This window comes from Pleurodeles waltl, chromosome 8, assembly GCF_031143425.1.
Source record: "Pleurodeles waltl isolate 20211129_DDA chromosome 8, aPleWal1.hap1.20221129, whole genome shotgun sequence".
NCBI lineage: Eukaryota > Metazoa > Chordata > Amphibia > Caudata > Salamandridae > Pleurodeles > Pleurodeles waltl.
This window is the reverse complement of record NC_090447.1, coordinates 857,487,301-857,508,567: the sequence shown is the minus strand read 5'-3', so window position 1 is coordinate 857,508,567 and position 21,267 is coordinate 857,487,301. Positions and strand designations below refer to the sequence as shown.

At 45.3% G+C, this 21,267-nt stretch overlaps 1 protein-coding gene across 1 annotated transcript in view; it reads right to left on the bottom strand.

Moving 5' to 3' along the window:
- TGDS (TDP-glucose 4,6-dehydratase) overlaps positions 1-21,267 on the bottom strand; it is a 377,842-nt gene that overhangs the window by 147,419 nt on the left and 209,156 nt on the right. Inside the window, exon 5 of the mRNA XM_069205136.1 lies at positions 1,089-1,231. Within this exon, the coding sequence (XP_069061237.1) occupies positions 1,089-1,231 (143 nt within the window). The remainder of the gene's footprint in view (positions 1-1,088; positions 1,232-21,267) is intronic.

Here is a 21,267-nt window from a genome sequence, read left to right as displayed (position 1 = left end):
GGAGGTTCAAGGGAGACAGAAATGCTTTCCACCAACAGACAGGTACAACAAATGGCAGAGAACTCTTAGAATGTCAACCAAGAACGAAGATGAGAGAGTGGCTGGCTCCACGTTCTATGATGGGAAACAAGATAACTATGTTTTCACACAAATGAACTATAAAGCAGGACAATCCTTCAAATGCTTCCACCTGGAATAAGTTCAATGAAATCTTTCAAGGAGAACTATTTCTAGTGGGAAGAACATGCTTTGAGAAACGAGTGCGCCTGGCTTCTTGCAAAAAAAAAAAAAAAGGGATGAGATGGGATGGAAGGCAAGAAAGGCCCCCATGAGATATATAAATGGGTGTGACATTACGAAATATACACAAGCTGAACAGGTTGGGCCCTGTGTATGGGTAGTTTTTTCGGACGGAGCAGTGGAGGTGTGCTGGAGTCAAACGGTTTTTGCCTATTTTGCCTATACAGTTTGAATGGATGTTAGAGTTAATCACTGTAATATTTAGGACGAAATATAATTATTCGATACACAATTATTTACTGGATCCCACTAGTTTGGTAAGTTGCATTATATACCAGTTGTTGAATATGTTAAAATTGAATAAAGATCAGGTTTAAAAAACAATTATAGGCTTCACTCACACCAAAAGTAGATGCTCAATAACCTTCATAATCAATATAAACTTTGTTCTTAAAGGTATGACTTAAATGTCTTCTTAACCTAAATCACGATCGGAAAGAAAATTCTGTTTCGAGAGCAAAGTTGTTTTTGCTTTCAAATTTGCATTTTGGGGTGTGTACCAAAAGTGCGAGTTTGATCCAGCAATGTGCGCCTGGGACAAATATTGCGCAAATGGCAGGAGCAACAGCACAAATGTGTTATTTAAGCATGCAGGAAGAGAGGATAACACGCATAGTATTCCACATTCCTTCATAACTGGGTGCGAACTGCACTCCCGCTAATTTTAAACCCTGCTCTGTTGTGAATATGAATGTGTGCAATTTGAACCAGCAAAAATACAGCCCCATTGTGATCAAGTCCTTAAACACAATCCTTGTTTGGAAAAATGAGTTCATTGCCAAGCTCACCTCGTCAAGGCTTCCTCCATACACTTCGTCTGTACTCATGTAAATAAACTTCTGCACATTTGCTTCGTAAGCAGCATTTACAAGAACTTGAGTACCGTAGACGTTTGTGTTCGTAAACTCCGACGAATGACTGAAAGAAATATCTACAAGAAAACGCAGACCCACGAGTTACCCTTTTGAAAACGGTACACAGCAGAAGTAAAAATCAATATCAGATGTAGGCGGTAGTGAGCAGAATAATACGTGGCCACAGTAACCCGTAGGTTAATCTGGCCACACAAACTAACACTAGTTTGGATAAAGCAGTGCAGTTAAACAAGGACTGTACCATGAATGTGTACGGTGGCGCAGAACATAGCTGTGCGCCTCTTTTTAACACGTTTCACTGTCTAAAGCACATAAACTTAAAACATTCTCAGTATTGATTCATGAGCTGCATGCTGACAGAAAATCTGGGAAACAGTGAGCGGCAACTACTACTCAGTATTTCTGAGCTGTGCTGTGTGTGCACAAGCAGAAACTCATGTACATAATCTTTACACCGTGCAAAGTCTAAAACAAGCATTAGCTAAGCTGGTAGGTCTCACCTTTCTAATGTGAAAGCTAAGCTATTCTCTTTGCTAACGCTTGTTTGTAAAGCACTTTAAAAAAAAAGTAAAGGAAAATTCAGAGCATTGGAGAAACAGCAAACATGCTACATTATCTGAAACTAAACAGTGAATTCAATAGTTTCAACCTCTATAAAGGTCATGGATTACTTTTCATACTTTTCAAATGTCATGCAGGAGACTTACCAGAATTTTAAAAGCCTACTGTACACAAAGGTCTAGTTACTTGTACTTAAAGGCACAGAACAGTTATTTTTACTTAAAAGCAAGTAACTGCGGCCTAAGAATTTTTCAGAAGTTAAAGGAAAAATGCTTGGCAGTTACTTTCCACACATGGGGGAACTGGAACAAATGTTCCCCTCATTTGGTGACTATAGCAACCCAGGAGGCACATTTAGAGGCATATTTCCATTCCTTTTATGGCCTCAAACACAGGCTGAGTGCAGCAGCCAGCCTGTCCTCCCAGTGTCGTTGTAAATGGTGCTTTTGTGCCCCACAACCTACACTTTCATGAAATGGATGAAAAACAGGAAATAAATGAAAGTCAACATTATCAAGTCTGCTTTTTAGCTGATGCTGTGCTTTTAAGGTTGAAGAGGAAGTGTTGGGAAGCAACAAGGAGAAGGGGACAGGGATGTGAGGGACAAGCAGCACATGGGGGAAAGCAAAAAACACATGCATTCCCAAGGCTTGCTCAAAGTTAAAGAAAAAGGTATTTTCTGGATGGAAGCCATAGAAGGATACAAATCCAATCAAGGGGTGATAAAGTAGTGGAGGAAGTCGAATAAAAGGCAGGTCTTTGTGTGTCAAGAAAGTCAACCAGTAGTAAGCAATGGGTTGACTGAAAGCCAACTGTATGTTTTGGTATGAGCAGTAAGAGGTCTTTCAACAACAGACAGCTGAAAACTGGTAGTAAGAGACCTAACAAGCATTTGCAATGCAACAGGTCTTGCATTAGCGACAGTTAGAGCTGTTGGCGTTCTAAATGATAATGACAATCTCATCTTTGGGACCTTATAAATATTTAGCCATGCAGCACATTAAACCTTTATCAGAAATAAACTGCTTTGGTGCATTCCTTCATACACTTGACATTAGACTATAATGGTCTGAGAACAGCCCCTACAGAGCACCACATTAAAAATGGCATCTGGAAGAATCATGGTCATGTAACCATACAGTCAGCCCCTAGAGGGCATAACCACATGCAAAAAGAATGACACAGAACATTGCAGTGTAACCATATAATCAGACCCTTGAGGGCATAGTGGATTACACATTTTCAGGCCTAGCAGGCCTTTTAAATAACATTTAAATGTGGAGTCAGCGACACAAGAGTGCAGTGCCACAGGTCTTACTAGATATCCCTGTAGAGTTAACAGCAGAAGGTGCAGAACCACTGGTCATGGCTAGATGTCCTTGTGGAGCCAAAAGCACTCAGAGTACAGCATCACAGAATGCTGCCTGAAGTTCTTCTGATGACACTGCACAAGTGGCTTAATAAAGGTCTGAGAGCTCCAAACTGGGTGGGGGCCTCAAGTGTCGTTATGCCACTGCTGGAGATAACCCAGGTCTGAAGCAGCACATGCCTTTTGTCAAGTGTAGCTTTCGACTGAGTTAGTTGTGCCTTGGGTCAAGCATCCTTTACCCCCTGGTGAGCATAGTGCATTACACATGCTGTCAGAAATATTATTACAAACAAGGCCTTTATAACACAAACTCCTCTTGGTTGTAAAAATAAAAGTTTCAGCAGTAAGAGAGTTTAAATATACATTGAATTGTGGAAGAGGTTTAGATTCTAGGGCCCTTTCTATCCTAATGTGACCCTGAAGATGGCCTGGACAGAAAGAGAAGATCGTTCTGAATGTTTTGGTGATGGTCCTATTGATCTAGGACCACCACAGGCTGAATTATGGGCAACAATGTGTTGTAAAAGGGATGTCTGCAAAGCATTACAGGGTGAGTTTCTCCGAGTGCAGTGAATATTGTAGTATCGGCTCTTCCGCTGTGCAGGGAGAGCTGGTGTTGAGGATTCAATACCTGAGGGTTGATTTCATACTATAAAAAGGCACAAAAAATTGTACAAAACACACACATAAGTCACAACTACATGTATTTACTTTTTAGGTAAAGTAAGGAACAAGTGAAGGGCAAACCCGGAAAACGAACCAGTGCTTACTGACAAACACGATAGGCAGGAAACAATTAAAAAAATAGTCTGTCCAAACAACAGAAAAACAATCCAGGCGTAATTAAACTGTGCTTGGCCGGTGCTCCTCAGCTAAAAACAGGAAGTGATGTATGGGTTGCCAAACCAGTTAGGAAGCAGCAAAGAAGAGCAACACTGCCTTCAACCTATGGTAAGCGGCAGGCGGGAGCAAAGTCCTTTACTCATTCCAACTGGTCTTGCAGACAGCGCATGTGTCTAGACGCGACCTAAAAACTAGTGTAGAGCTATTCTCTTCACCAGTCCAGGATAATGAAACAGAAACAAACAGTTGCTCTCAAAGGGATACAGTTAATTATAACAAGCATTCAAAAACATGTATACATCGTAATTTTTTTTATTTAAAAAAAAAAAAAAAAAACTTTTATACTTTAAGTAGCTCATACCAGTTCCGCAGCTGTCAAAGCTACAATGATATTCCATACATAAAAAGTCATGAAAGTAGAGTGGAAGTAAAAAAAAACCAGCGGAGAAAAACACACACCAGAACATTCTTATAATGATTTGAAATACACAGTTCAGTTATGTAACTGCTCATTCAGTACACAGTAGAGCGGAAGTGTGTGCTACACAAAGTGTACTAGTTGGCATGCAAGTCTGTATCAGTGTCTGGTCATCATCTGGGCTCAGTGACAGAAGGTAATCTCAGAGCAGCTGTCATATATCTTTCAGTTGAGGCGACGGGCTGTAGGGAGGCATATAGGTCACTTGTAGTGTCTCAGAATGTCAAGGCTCGGAGCCAGGCAGTAACAGTTGGGAGACTAGGACTTACCCAATGTAGTGCAATTTGCTGTTTGGCCAGCAGAAAGGCAATGGCTGCAAAGGGTCGTTAATTGGCCAACAATGGTTTCACATATCCTCAGAGGGCCATCAGTGGATCAGGATCAATAGTACGATCCAGCAAACTAGAGACAGTAGTTAATATTTCCCACCCCACCCCCCCCCAGTAGAGTTTAATCGCAGTACAATTCCAAGTCTGATGTAGGCAATCCGCATAATCGGCTTTACATTTCGGGCAGTGGTGTGCTTTCGTGAAGTCAAGTTTCACAAGCACTTTTGATGAAGTGTAAGCATGGTGCGGACATTAGTAATGGACTAATTTGTGCTTGTGGTTATTTGATACTAGTTTAGCTTGCATACAACAATAGCACCAAGTCTTGTGAGGAAGGGAATGTCCTATGTCTCACTCCCACGCTATTCTAAATTTCTCCACACCAGCGTGTATAATTGCAGTAATGTATGATCTAACTGGGAGATCAGTCTGCTACTATCCAGAGGTAAACGCAAAAAGAACAGTTGATGGACGGAATGTAGAACAAATCAAACATTCACCCCCAGTCACAGATCTGGGTTTAATCCATCAGTTTTTTTGCTCACCATGCCATTCCAGTTTGGACCCAGTCATATGCAATTTAGTCTTGACCCTGTTCCCCATGGGAACAGTCCAGCCCGAACTGCCAGACCAGGTACTCCGTGGACCAGCAACAAGCATCCTGGGACCAGTTTCGGGGTATCACCCCTCTTCAGCCAGGCTAGCTTGAACCTGGTGGCATAGTGAGCACGGGACCCACGTCTGGGCATACCCTTCCCACTTGGGGCGAAAAACGCAAAAAGAACAGTTGATGGACGTAATGTAGAACAAATCAAACATTCACTTCAAGTCACAGATCTGGGTTTAATCCATCAAGTCCCTTGCTCACTGTGCCACTGGATTCAAGCTAGCCTGGCTGATGAAGGGTGAAACCCTGAAACCGGTCCCAGGATGCTTGTTTCCGGTCCAGTGAGGACGTGGCTTGGCAGTTCGGGCTGGACTGTTCCCATGAGGATCAGAGTCCAGACTGATTTGCATGTGGCTGGGTTCAAACTGGGGTGGCATGGTGAGCAAAAGAACGATGGATTAAACCCAGATCTGTGACTGGGGGTGAGTGTTTGCATTGTTCAGCACTCTGTCGATCATCCTTTTGTGTTGCTAAACTATCTAGAGGTAGACATTACTAAGGATAGGGGAAGGAAATCAGGGGGCTCGTTGGGTCATGTAGGTAGGGTTGCACGCACGGTACTATGTAGTCAATGAAACGTGAACCTATCCATAAGTGCGGAATTGGTTCCTTCTGAAAGTCTGCACTAGGTTTCATTCTGCCATTTATAAAAAGGTCCCCTATCACATGTAGTTGATGTGCGGTAATCGTTCATTCTACAAAGTGCCCCCATGCGAGTTGTGGCCATGGGTTGCTCCTAAGTGGTATGCGTCGGGAACAAAGGACTCCCCTGCATAGGTATCTTTGGAGTTTGAGACAGGTCCAGCATGTTGTGGAGAAGCTCTGTATGTCTGCGGGGTAGACCTTGGGGTAAGAGGGAGGAGAGGGCGGAGTCAGGTGCCTGAGACTTTTCAGGTTTAAAATATGGTATCCTAGCATCAGGGTGATGCCAGTGGTAGGCTTAGTTACAGTAAGCCACTAAATAGTACAGCTGCATGTCCGGTACTCCAAACCTGTCTCGCTTACAGGGAAGTGTTAAGGTCTCCCATCAAATGCTTGGCCGGCATCCGGCCCAAATGTGTCATTTCAAAAGGCCCCACAGTGTGGCAAAGAAGTTATTGGTCAGCGAGATGGGAATATTGAGAAATAGATACAAAAATTGGGGTAGTACTACCATTTTAATGATGGTGATGCGTTTCGCCACCGATAATGAAAGCTTGACGCAGTGTTCTATCTGCAAGGCAAGCTTATCAATCGCAGAACCATCATTTCTAACGATGAATTCTAATTTATCCCTGTGTAGAATGATGTCTAGATATTTAGTGGTATAAGTAAACCAGCGCAAGGGATCAAGGGTTAGTCTAGGTTGCAGGGTAAAGTGCCATCTGTGTGCGGGAATAATTCAGAATTGCCCAAGTTAATCAGCAAGTCAGAGAAAGAGCTGAACCGTTTGATCTCGCGAATAAAGGGGTGAGGGGGGAGATTAACACATGGATCGCGCACAAACAAGAGAATATCATCTGCATTTAAAGAAGCTAAAAGTGGGCCATGTCGAAACTGTATGCCTCTGCCCAAATGGCGCTCCTGCAAGTGCCTAACCAGCGCGTCTATCGTTATGACAAAAAATAAGGGGGAGAGGGGACAGACATGACATGTACCCCTAGTAACCGGGTACGCTGCTGTGAACGTACCATTCACTATCAGTCGCCCAGTGGGTTCCTTATATAACACCATAATGAAGTCAGTGGTCAATAAGTATTCCCAGTTTGGCCAACATCACCCTCAGGAACAGCCATTCAAGTAAGTCAAATGCTTTTTCAGCATCTAGTAATGCGACCGTTGCATGGAAATGTGAGGGATACTTGATTTAAAATGGCAAAAGAAGTGTGGAGATTCATTGATGTGGAGCGATGAGGGACATAGCCCGACTGCATTAGAGAAATTATATGCTCCTGCAGAACAGAAAGACGAGTTGCCAGGATCTTAGCCAATGTTTTATTATCATGATTTAATGAGGACAATGGCCAGCCAGAGGTGCAAAAGTAAGCTGGTTTGCCTGGTTTACAGTAAGGTGACAACAGCCTCACAGAGAGATGGGGGCAGGACGCCAGTCTGCAGAGACTCGGCATAAACCCCCAGAAGGTGAGGTGCTAAGATATGCTTATATGCCTTATAAAAGTTTGCTATGAACCGATCAAGCCCAGGGGCCCTAGAGCCACTTAGGGCATCTATTGCCTGTTTTATTTCTTCACATATCATTGGGGAAGCCATGCAATATACACCCGTGGTCAATGTGTGTCCACACGTTGTGCAGTGCTGAGTGGAATGTGAAGTCCTTGGCATGTGGGTCTGCCAGTGCGCCAGGCATCTGTCAATGGAAAGGTGACTAGAAGCTCATCAAGTTCCTGCAATGAGTGAAGTTAATTAACTAAAGTCGACTCAGTGGTATCAAGTGGAGGGTTACAAAAGAGATTGAAGTCTCCGCCAATCAGAATAAAATCTGCCTGAAAGCACGTCATATGGGCAGATAGCTTTTAGTAAAAACCAGGGGAATCTACACTGAGTGCATGGATGTTAACTAGTAATAGTAACCTATCTGCCTTGGTCCACACACTTGAAAATACCTTCCTTCTGTGTCAACAATACAGTCACTGTAATAAGTGGGATACTCCTGTGAATGAGTATGCATACCCCAACACCCAAGAGTGCGAACTAAAGTGTGCGAAGAAATGGAAAGGACCCCACTGTTGTAAAGTGGCCCTCTGTGAAGGTCATCCAAACTTTTTGCCTTGCTCCTCCTGTTTTCTGACCTCGTTTTTGTTGGATTTTGGACACTTTGCACTTTACCACTGCTAACCAGTGCTTGTGCTCTCTCCCTAAAACATGGTAATATTGATTCATACCCAACTGGGGCAATTGGCATACTTATTTTACTTGTAAGTCCCTAGTAAAGTGCACTAAATGTGCCCATGGCATGTAAATTAAATGCTACTAGTAGGTCTGCAGCAGTGATTGTGCCACCCACATAAGTATCCCCTTAACCATGTCTTAGGCCTGCCATTACAAGGCCTATGTGTGCAGTTTTACTGCCACTTCAACATGCCATTTAAAACTACTTGCCAAGCCTTAAACCCCCCCCCTTTTATTACATATAGGTCACCCCAAGGTAGGTCCTAGGTAACTTATAGGGCAGGGTGCTATGTAAGAAAAAGGAAGGGCATGTACTTGTAAGATTTACAAGCCGTGGTAGTGAAAACTTCCAAACTCGTTTTTTGTCATTGGGAAGTCTGTCGTCTCATAGGCCAGCATTGGAAATTCCATTATATTCTTTTAAGTGGTAATTTCTGATCTGAAAGGAGTATGTTTGGTATGGGTGCAATGGTAGTGAGAAATACTTATCAGTGAAGTTGGATTTGACATTACTATTTTAGAAATGTCACTTTTAAAACGTAGGCATTTCTCTGCACTTGCGGCTTTCTGTGCCTTACAGTCTGTCTCCTATCCATGTCTGGTCTGTGCTGGCTGACAGCTCCCCTTGTGCATTCCACCTAGACAGCCATAACACAGGACACTCTGCTGCACCGCATTCTTCTGCACACTGATGGGACCTCCTGGGCAGGAAGGATGGAGGGACTCTCACTTACACTTCAAAGGCTAGTGGCTTAACCTCACACGCAGGACTGATAACCCCCAACAGATCTCCTGGCACACAGGACTGCGTTAAAAGGGGAACCAGTGCTCTTCAAACCCACTCTTTGATGTTTCCCCCACTTCAAAGGCACATTTGGGTACATATACTGGGTCTGTGACCCCATTGAGACACTTCTGGAACTCTACAACTGGACTTTGTCAGAGGGACTGCCATGCTGTCCAAAGGACTCATCTGGACTGCTTTTCTGGAAGGACTGCTCTCTTGCTTGTTGCCCTGCGGTCCCTGACTCTACTAGAAGGACTTGGACTTCCCCCACAAGTGATTTCCAGGGGCTTGGACTGAGCTTGGCTCCTGTTAAGAAGTCTTAGGGCATTCAAAGACCTCATCTGAGGGAGAAAATCTGCTGTGCCGAGATCTTTATACATATATTCTAGATGAACTTGGTAAGAGGATGATGGAATATTATACAAGATAAAACATTTGTTCTTGATGAATAATAAATGTCGTGAAACCAATTACTATTCTCAGTCCGAGACCCACTGCAGTGCATTGAGGGATCGCTGCTCGCATGTAGGAGACAGCGAATTTAGTGTCTTGGATTTAGACCCATGATCAGAGGGCGATACACTAGTGCACACAAATAATTTACCAAGAAGGCATTACCCTTCTAAGGTTTTCTGATATTAGATGTGCATTGTCTATCCATATCTCAGTTTGGCTTGTCCTATAATAGGCTAAATCATTAGAAAGAGCAACAATCTGTAAATTTATTTTACAACATAGAAGACAATCAATTGGTTGCCTTAATCAAGGTGCTTCTTCTGCAGCCTCTACTCAACAGTCCATATAGGAATTTCAAATGGAAAAGTGACATTGAACGCCATGATGTAACCTCCATTCACAGCCAATTGTCGTTGAATGTTACTAGATAGACATTTGAAAGGATTGGAGTTGTAGTCAGAAACTGTTGTGCTGATTTGGCAAATTCCATCAAAATTATTTGTGCAGAAAAAAACTTTCCTACAATCTCTAATGCTTAAACCACAATTGCACAGCTGTTATTGCAGGTTCCTACATATAGAAAAAGACAGGCACACAAACAGCAAGAAATGTACACACTTAAAGCAAGCGACAGCAGCATTCTGTAGCACCCTACCATGTTAAACCCCACCCCACCCTCTTTTTTTGTAAAGCACTCTGAGGCACCAGACCGGTTCTGCAGATTTTTTTAGTAGTTCTCTTGTGTGGGCTAGGTAGCATCACGGGGCTCAGCACCAGCTCCATAGTGCCCAGGATGTGACCAAGCAAATTTGCATACAAGTGCCACGAGTGCTGATGTCAGTTTCTTGTCTTTTCCGTTTAAAACCCTCAGTCCCAGAGTGTAAAGCCCAAGAAGCACTCAGAACCACTAGATAGAACCGGAGCATTAGTATTGTAGCCTGAATGTCTTGCACTCATTGCTGCAGAGGAAATGCTTGAACGCCATAGTATATAAGATTGCTCCAATGAATGGAAGCCTCTAAAAATGAAACAGGTGGTGCTTCAACTGGTTTATGGAGAACCTCAGCAAAGTCAGGAGTTCATCCATCATCCACTGGTCATTCACTTCTAACTATGGCGAACCAGTCTTCCGCAGCCACTCGTCGAGATACGAGAATACATCAGTGCCCGACCTCAGTAGATGGGGAGCAACCACTGTCATCACTTTCGTGAATTTGGAGGGCACTGGTGAGGCCTAAAGGAAACGCACAGTTAACCAAAAGTGCTCCCAGCCCACGTGAAGTGCAGGCCATGCCTGGTGGACTACAGTAAGAGTTTATGAGAATACATGTCCTGCAATTCCCATGACACAGTCCAGTAGCCCGGGTCCAAAGCAGACAGGATTTGGAACAATGTGAGCATCTTGAATCTGTCCTTCATAGGAAGACATTGAGAGGACGTATGTATTCCTTCTTTTTCAAAACCAGGAAATAGCTAGTGTAAGAGTCCCCCATCTTTCTTAGAATATGGTACCTTTCCTATTGCAGCTGCGGAAAGCTAAAGGCACACCTCTTGTTGGAGAATGGACAGGTACTCCTCTGGAATTCATTCACAAAGGAAGGAATAGTGAGAGGGGAGGAAAGAAAAAGTAGGGCATAGCACTTTTAAATAATTTGACTAATCTGAGGAAAACGATGGATTGACAACAGAGGAACAAACAATGAATCCTGCCTCCCACAGGGTGGGCATGAGCCACTGAGGGCAAACTATAGCAGTTTGTTGGCTGGTGTGGCAAGGGTGGAGGGTTTGAAGACTGATGCACCTGCTGGCCTGAGCGATGTCTGCCAGATCCTTATCTCTGCCCGGAGAGGACTGAGCTTACTGGTTGTGAAGGCTGACTATCTGTATGCCAGTCTCCTGGAGTAGCCTCGAAATTTCCCAAATTACTTTGCAGGAGCCAAATGCCTCAAGGAATGCGCTGTAGCTGTACTATTTCCAAACTGTTCCAAAGTGTAGTCCACCTTCTCTTCAAAGAGGCAGGACCCATCAAAAGGCATGTCCATCAACAAAACCTGCACATCGGTGCAGAACCTAGTGGACCTCATACAGGGATGCCGTCAAAGGTCCAGGCTCCAGCCCTGCCAAGGCAATCTCTGGCACCCAAACATGCCCAGATGGCATATACGGACATGTCTAAACCATCATTTATCATCTGTGCCAAGGAGGCACTAAAGTCTTCTGGAACTGCAGGCAAGACCTTGGTGGCCATGCCCGAAAAGCATGGGTGTAGCAACCTAACAGGCAGACTGCAACACCAAACTGGCTGAAGAAAGTATGCATTTGCTAAAGGCATACATTTTCTTAGATTCTCTATCTGGGAGAGGAAGGCAACGAATTGGGATTTACATTCATGGTCGAGGCCAGCACAATAAGGCTCTCTGGAATGGTTTCAATCAAGCAGTCATCAAATTATCTGTAAGAGCATCATTAAAGAGAAGCATGGCTCTATACCAATGGGAATCAACATTTTGACTTCTGTGGACACGCCCCCCTCCCCCCCCACACCCCCCAACTCTATCAGTACAGAAACCTGGGAACCCCTAATTAAATCATTACTGGAATCCCCCCCACCTCAATGAGTCATTACTGAAAACTTGGGACCTAATCTGCTAATATTATTACATTTTCTAAGCACTCACAGACCCCCTGAGGAGCCTTTGTGGACCCCCAGAGGTCTCCAGACCACAGGCTGGGAACCACTGCTCTATACAGTTCCGTCAAAACATCTCTTTGAGTCTATGGAATGCTGCTGTCACTCATGCACCTCAGCTGCCCTCCAAACCACCACTGCAAATGAGGCACTCACTTCCCCCAAAACAGAGATTTACTTTGTCACAAGTGGAGGAATCAAGCCCACTGATTTTGTAAATCAAGCTAAAAAGCATTAGCGGCCTAACGAGGGGTGAGCAAGACATACGCCTCACCATCATCATCATCATCCTGGATTGCACCCTCCTCTAGCACAGGATCAAAGTCGGAAAAAAAAGATAATGTAGCCTCTGTGGTTAGCAGCAATACAAAAGAGGTAGAGTATAGGAGTCAAGTTGCATGACAACTGGTTACGTTTTCTTAGGTGACATCGGTCGAGCTCTGGCATTTGTTAGTTAAGGATCTAACATGGGTTTTGTCACCAGGTTACCTTCTGGCATTGGCGTTGGGGCAGCGGGAACTGGTGTGGTGTGGATTGTGCCGGGGTAAACCTGCTAACAGTAACCTGACTTGAGGCTCATTCAGTTCCTTGGAGCCTGAAAGCACACCACAATGAGCCAGAATCACAATGAATATCTGCAGCCTGGCCTCAATATGGAGAAGTGTTGACAACAGTCGGGAAACTCAGGTCACATTGGGGTCGAATGAATTAATGACTCAGTAACCGAAGACCTCAAAGAAGTGTGTGTGGGGGGGGGGGGGGAAATCGAGTCCCACTTTGTCTTATTATGCTTGCGTTTTGACTTTGACTTACCAGAGGACTTTGAGCAAGAAGAGGAGCGGAGGCAGAAACGATCCAGAGAATGGTACAAAGTCTGAGGCCAGGACTGGAGCAGGAGGGTGCCATACAGCTTTGATTCCTGGTCTCAAATAGCCGTCAGATGCATAAGGACACCCTTATTGCATGATAGAGTCACGCTACAAAGCCAAGCACCAAAAAAAGACCTTGTGAGGATCAATAACAAATACTTGCTTCCTACAGTGGCGGCTTTGCTTTAATCCTGTTTTTCTAGGAAAGATCATTCCCTAGCACACTGCATACAGTTTGAACATCTTCAGAAAACCAAAAATTAGACAGCAGAGCTCAGGATTTGCATCAAAATGCGTCAAAAGAAAGGAATTGACAAAAGTGCTCATGGGTAGTGCTTATATGCAGCTTCATCTCGTCACTTCCGTTGAAGTATGGAGTCTGCGCACAGCCACACAATGCCACATAGTGATGCTTAGGGCACTGCTGTTAAAAACCTCTGCATCCAGTCTGGCACCTAGGAAAATACGATATCATCAAGAATCTGCACTCAGAACTATCCAGCACAAAGTATGTGAGAAAGAGAGACAGACGAATTGATCGGTGATACAGATCATCTGTTTCATTTTTGAAAATACTGTAAACAGGATGAAGAAAAGCATGATAAATTCTTCTAGTTAAAATAGATTAACTATAATAACAATGTTCTATGAACTGTGACTGAGAATAATTATATTAGTGTGACTACAAAATTACCCTAGTAGTCTGTGACATAATGAATTTCCTGCACAATCAGTCACGGGTATGTGGCCTACGCTATGCAGAGAAGGCTTAAAATCTGAATTATGGCACGAAAAAAAAAGGATAAATAAACAATAACATTTTAAATGGCACAAAATCTATAGTTAACGTTATCATCTGTCACACTCTGCACAGCATATTGGAACATTGGAAAATATTAGCAAGTAAACATAATGAAACATTAAGAAGCAATGCTTTCTCCACACTTTAGGCCAGTCGCGTTGTGTAATCATTTTATATTACAAGTACAGCATGAAAAAACAATATTTTTACTTTCTGGCAACATCCCTTTGGGAGGCCTTAAAAAGATGATAACGGGCGTTATAATGAGCGTGATGTTTTTTAAATTCTAATTTTAAAACACAATAAAAAAAGGATAACAGGCCCAAGTCCCAGACTAATTCACAAACAAACATAAAACCGTACAAGTGTTATGAATTTCAAACAAAATATGAATTAAAAGAAGTGAGTTTTTAAAACTGTCCTTCAGAAAGTGAGAAGGATTTGGCTGAATAAGAATGACTGGCCCAAATCCCGAGCCCAGTCACGGCTCTGCTATTTTTTTTTTAGCCATAACCACGTTTCTGACTGAAGGGTAAAATCTGACACCCATATTAAGGTTATTTAAATGAAACTCAACAGACAAATGGCATGAAGAGATGGGACGGGGTGGGATGGCAAAATTTGGAGGTTAGGAATTCTCACAGAAAAGTATCTGCCGTCTGATCACGTTTTAAGATATTGAGAGGTCCGGACATGATACATACATAGAGCTTTATATAAAATTGTCTGTATGAATTTCTAACATGTCTTTCTGTTTCTGCTTACTTTAATGATCAGTCAGGAATCAGTAAGACAGCTGTAGAACATAGTTTTAAATGATTTCTCCTTATGAATACTGCTTCAAGTATGTACTGATAAGGAGAAAAAATACCAGATTCAGATGATTGTTTTATAATTTTGTACCAGTGAGAACAACCATTTTGGTAATCAGTCACAATACCTGCAGCTGCAAAACAGCAGCGTTAGACAATAGTCTTAGCACACAAATGTCATAATCTGTTGGACAGAATCAAAGATTAAGGGACATTGTAATTCAGACAGCTGTGCGCTACCAAAATTCCAGCATTTTGATTGCCTGATTAAGTAGCTTCCAGGGAGTTTCATGGCCTAAAAACCTGAGATAAACCTTATTACAATCATGACCTACAAATGCTTTGTTTCCATAACATCCCCCAATCCGTTTGTGAAAACTGAGTTCCAATTAAAGTAACTACAAACCTAACACATCATCAAGCTTAAGGCATTTTAAGTATGAAAAGTACTACTAGTAAAAAGTAGTACTTTCATTACTTTTATTTACCCTTATATACCTTTGCGAATTAGCCCTAGCAACAGAATAATATGAGAATATTTAACCTTCATTTAAATACAAATAGCAGACTGTCCCCATCCCTCCCTGGACAGCAAGGTGGCCCTAACTCTTGAAATAGGCGAGAGGACAATTACTTTTCTGGTGAAATATACTAGGGACCTCAAGAAGGGAATCGACCCCTCCTGGCAGCTATGCCAAGATACATTTTTTGGATATGACAGGGCCCACTCACAAAGATTTTGGATATAGCCGAAGAGGCCAAGCAATCGGGATCCCTGATATCACCTGATACTCTTTCTGGCTGGACCTTAAGGGCGATCATCCTCCTAGGAAATGCCAATTGTGCGCTGTCAAAGGAACGAAGGCGTTCACTACTTATCAAAGTGGCCCTGAAGCTGGGTAATCTATGCGCCTCGTCAAGAGTTTTTGGAAGGCCTGGATGTGGTAGGGGGGTGCTCGTCCTGCTGGTTCAAAATGACCCTGCACGATTTGGGGGGGTTCTACCGCTCCCATCTCTTTCAGCGTGCACATGGAGGTAGAGGAGGCGGTCGAGGCAGTGTCCAAAGATCTTCCCAAGGTAAGGACTCTCCTTTCTTCCCAACTAAGAGTGGGATGGCTTTGTTCCAGGACAATTGGCTGGAGGTGACCGCCGATGCCTAGGTCCTTCAAACGGTCCACGGTTCCAGTCTAGAGTTTGTGGGTACTCCAGTCCTAAGGGTCAGGCCACGGCCATTTGTTTTTTCCCCAAACTCAATCTGCCTTGATCAACCAAGAGATCTCAGTTGTGGAAGGGCGCAATTATGAACTCAGTCTTACATCCAGAAGGTTTCATATGCAACCTTTTCTTGGTGGAAAAAAGAGATGGGGGTCAACGACCGGTGACCAATTTAAGAGACTTCAACTAGGTGCTGGTTTACTGCCACTTCAAGATGGAGGGCATCCATCTTTTCCACGATCTTCTGTGGCCCGTTGTTGTACCTGGCATTTTGACAGGGTCATCCCCAAACTTTTTGCCTCCTTCCTCCGATTTTTTCTGAACTGTTGTTGTTGGCTTTTGACCTCTGGGCACTTTACCACTGCTAACCAGTGCTAAAGTGCATATGCTCTCTGTGTAAATTGTTCTATTGATTAGTTTATCCATGATTGGCTATTTCATTTACTTATAAGTCCCTAGTAGAGTGCACTATATGTGCCTAGGGCCTGTAGATTAAATGCTACTAGTGGGCCTGCAGAACTGGTTGTGCCACCCACTCCAGTAGCCCCTTAACCTTGTCTCAGGCCTGCCATTGCAAGGCCTGTGTGTGCAGTTTCACTGCCACTTCGTCTTGGCATTTAAAAGTACTTGCCAAGCCTAGAACTCCCCTTTTTTTACATATAAGTCACCCCTAATGTTGCCCTAGGTAACCCATAGAGCAGGGTGCTGTGTGGGTAAAAGGCAGGACATGTACCTGTGTAGTTATATGTCCTGGTAGTGTAAAACTCCTAAATTCGTTTTTACACTACTGTGAGGCCTCCTCCCTTCATAGGGTAACATGGGGGCTGCCCTCATACACTGTTGAAGTGGCAGCTGCTGATCTGAAAGGAGCAGGAAGGTCATATTTAGTATGGCCAGAATGGTAATATAAAGTCCTGCTGACTGGTGAAGTCGGATTTAATATTACTATTCTAGAAATGCCACTTTTAGAAAGTGAGCATTTCTTTGCACTGAAATCTTTCTGTGCCCTTCAATCCACGTCTGGCTAGGTTTAGTTGACAGGTCCTTGTGCATTCACTCAGACACACCCCAAACACAGGGTACTCAGCCTCACTTGCATACATCTGCATTTTGAATGGGTCTTCCTGGGCTGGAAGGGTGGAGGGCCTGCCCTCACACAAAGGACTGTCACACCCCCTAATGGCACTCTGGCAGACAGGATTGAACTGAAAGGGGGCTTCGTGCATTTCTTAGACACTCTTTGAAGTCACTCCCACTTCAAAGGCACAACTTAGTATAAAACAGGGCCTCTGCCCTACCTCATCAGACACTTGCTGGAGAAGAAACCTGAACCAGAAACTACATCCTGCCAAGAAGAACTGCCTGGCTGCTCAAAGGACTCACCTGTCTGCTTTTATACAAAGGACTGCTGCCTTGCTGTTGGACTGCTGCCTTGCTGAACTGCCTGGCTGCTTAAAGGACTCACCTGTCTGCTTTTCTAAGAAGGACTGCTGACTTGCTGTTGGCCTGCTGCCTTGCTGAACTCTTGTCTGGCTGTAAAAGTGCTCACCAAGGGCTTGGATAGAGCTTGCCTCCTGTTCCCTGAAGTCTCAGGACCAAAAAGACTTCTCTTTTTCACTTGGACGCTACGTGCGCCGAAATTTTCGACGCACAGCTTGCTCGGCGGTGAGAAAAACGCCGCACACCGACGCAACGCCTTCGGGACGACCGGAACTTCGACGCACGGCCTCGCAAGGACAACGCCGCCTGACTTCCAAGGAGAAATTAACGCGACGCCTGCCTTGAGAGCGAAATTTCGACGCACAGCCCCACGGAACGACGCGCAGCCGGAAAACAAGCAGGAGAATCCACGCACAGACCCGGGACATCTGGTAATCCCCGCTATCCACAGAAAGAGACTGTCCGCGCGCCAGAAAACGACGCACGACTTCCCCGCGTGAAAAATAACGACGCAAGTCCGTGTGTGCTGGGGAGAAATCGACACACACACCATTTTTCCACGTATCTCTACTTCTGCGGCCCTCTGCAGAGATTTTCCACCAGAAACCAGGTACTTTGTGCTTGAAAGAGACTTTGTTTGCTTTTTAAAGACATAAGACACTTTATATCACTTTTCAGTGATATCTTTACAAATTCATATTGCATCTTTGATCGTTTTGACTTGCAAATACCCAGATAAATATTATATATTTTTCTAAACACTGTGTGGTGTATTTTTGTGGTGTTCTATTATGGTATTGTATGATTTATTGCACAAATGCTTTACACATTGCCTTCTAAGTTAGGTCTGACTGCTCGTGCCAAGCTACCAGAGGGTGGGCACAGGCTAAATTTGGATTGTGTGTGACTTACCCTGACTAGAGTGAGGGTTCTTGCTTGGACAGAGGGAAACCTGACTGCCAACCAAAAACCCCATTTCTAACATTGGTGATCAGCGGTGAGGATAGGACTTGTGTTTGTGCAGTGACATACAGTAGCTAAGTATTTCACTACCTACCCACAGTTGAAGGTCAACTTGATTTTCATCTTTTTGCTTTTGGTTCTCAGATGTCCTCCTGGATATACTACTGATACTTTGAACTTTGGATTTTGTTTTTTGCCGGTAAGACCTTATCAGCAATGAGATTGCTTACCTACTCACTCTTTGTGCCTACTGACCACCTCACTAAGGCTGACCTAAGGAGGCTTTGCAGAAAATGGGGCCTTCCTGTATCAAGGAGATCTACTAAGATGGAAATGCTACATGCCTACATAGTCTGGGGGGAAGAAAGATGGGCAGAGAGAGAGGCAGAAAAAAAACAAATGACTAATACCCCTCAGATGAGGAGGGGGACTGCTCAAATGAGGAGGAAGACTACTCAGATGAGGAAAGAGAACCAGTGAGAGATGAATGGCTCCTAGCTCGAGAGCGGTGGATGGAAGAGCTAGATGAGTTTCTTGAAAGAGCTGAGGCAGCAAGACTCTTAGCCCTGGAAGAAGAAAGGATTGCAGCTCAAGAGCTGAGCTGTGAAGAGCTGAAACTGGAGGCCGGAAGGGCTGAGTCCAGTTCAGATGGTGGCAGCAAAAATCTTGCATCCAGTACTGCTGAAGAAGGGCACAAGCCCAGAGATGTGGTGCCCAACTTGAAGAAGGGAGTTGACACACCCCAGGTGGTTCAAGGGTCGAGGTAGTTCCCTTTATGCACAGGGTCCCTGAGAAGGATTGGGGAACTGGCACAGGGAGTCATATTCCTACTGGGGGGAGGGACACTTTACTGGCTCTAGCAGAGAGTGACAGAGAAAAGGGTTCCCCCTGGTGGACGTCCTGGATATAGAGTGTAGAGACATCCCAGAAGAGTATGGGTTGAGTGTCAGAGACAGTCAGGTACTGTCTCACCAGTCTCAGGAGGGTGATGTAGAGTGCTTTTCCAAGGCTGAGTTGCTGGATGGTTGGGTGAAGGATACTGTGGTTAATACATGTGAAAGGCAGAGTGATGTAATTGCTGGAGAGCATATGTCTGGTCCTTATTTTCCAGAGCTACGCCAACACCAGGTGGAGTGTGAGTTCTCTGACCCCAGGGAACTTACAATGGAGGCAGACTTCTGGGTGAGTACCAGAGAGTCTGAAGAGGCATTCGGGGGTGCTCCTGAAGGGAGTGGTCTAGGTGGTTCCCAACCAAGTGAGGTGGGAGAGGATTGTAGTGTCCCAGGTAGGTCCCAGGTCCTAGAGGGTTCCATGAGGGAACACCAGGAGGGAAGCCTAGCCTGTACCGTAGGGCCACCTGTTGAGGGAAGCCCCGCAGTGTCAGAAGAACTTGGGGGGGTAACTGTAGCCAGCATCCCAACAGTTCTGGTGTCTGGCAGTACCACTCCTAGTGAGGGGGTGCAGAAGTCCAGACATAGGGTTGAGAGGGGGTTGCGGACCCCAGTGGAGGACCTGGAGAGTCAGGGGTCAGCTCTGAGAGTAGAGCCCCCCAGGAATGACCCAGGTGAAACCGTTTCTGGTTTGGGGGAGACCCAGACTCTGCCGGATGGGCAGAGGTCAGGAGACCTGTGCCAACCAGACTCTTGTGTGGCCCTTGGGGACGGTGTGTCCCTTGTGGGGGGGTGAGAGTGCCCCCCAGGAATTCCAGGCATGCCAGGCAAAGATTCAACCTCAGGGTGGTGACTCTGGGTTGGATAACCAGGTTCAGAGGTTAAACTCTGACCTGGTGGGAGGTAGGTGTGCCTCCCAGGAAGTCCTGGCCTGCCAGGCAATGGTTCAACCTCAGGGTGGTGACTCTGGGTTGGCTAACCAGGTTCAGAGGTTAAACTATGACCTGGTGGGGGGTAGGTGTGCCCCCCAGAAAGCCCTGGTGTGCCAGGCAATTGCCCAACCTCAGGGTGGTGACCCTGAGTTGGAGAACCCGGTTCAGAGGTTAAACTCTGACCCGGTGGGGGGTAGGTGTGCTCCCCAGGAAGCCCTGGCGTGCCAGGCAATTGTTCAACCTCAGGGTGGTGACTCTGGGTTGGAAGGTCAGGTGCAGAGGTTAAACTCTGACCTGGTGGGGGGTAGGTGTGCCCCCCAGAAAGTCCTGGTTTGCCAGGCAGTGATCCAGTCTGAGGGTACAGGTTCAGGGTGTCCCCCCGGACCTGGAGGGAGGGGCTACTGATAACAGTGCCCCTACCATGTTGTCTTCTAAGGAGGCCACTCCTAGTTGGAGGGTGCTGGACCCCAGAAGGGAGGGAAGCCTCACCCCGGGCCCTAGTCCAACCTGAAGGTACAGACCCCAGGTTGGAGGCTAACAGCCCTGCACTGGTGGAGGAATGGTACAGGGCGACTTCTATAAGCACCCTGACCATGTTGGACTCTGGGGGTACCGCTCCAGGAGGGAGGGTACAGAGCCCCAGAAGGGAGGACCAGGTTCAGGCTGTCATCCCAAACCTGGTGGAAGGGAGAGTGGTTAAAGGGTGCCCAGCACCTGGGGCTACCGCCCCCCACTCTCCACAGCCACAGTGGTGGGAGAGTTTTGAGAGGCCTGGGGCCTGGCTCTCATCCCTGGCAGCTGTCAGTAACCACTGTGGCTTGCTGTCCGGGTGGACAGAGTTATCCCTGGGGAGGGGACAAGTGTCACACCCCGGGGGTAGAGTGGGCAACACCACTGGGTTGGTCCTGGCGGTACTATCCGGCTCCTGGGATGCATCTGTGAGCAAAGTAAGGTTAGGTGCTGCACAGATGGGATCCGCACATAAGGAGAAAGGTTCCCCATGGGTTGGCTTAGTGGGTCCTGAGAGTATGGACAGAGGGATCCAATCGGAGTCAGGCAGGCGAAGAACTAGAGCATGCCCCTGCTGTTGTGGGCCTGGGT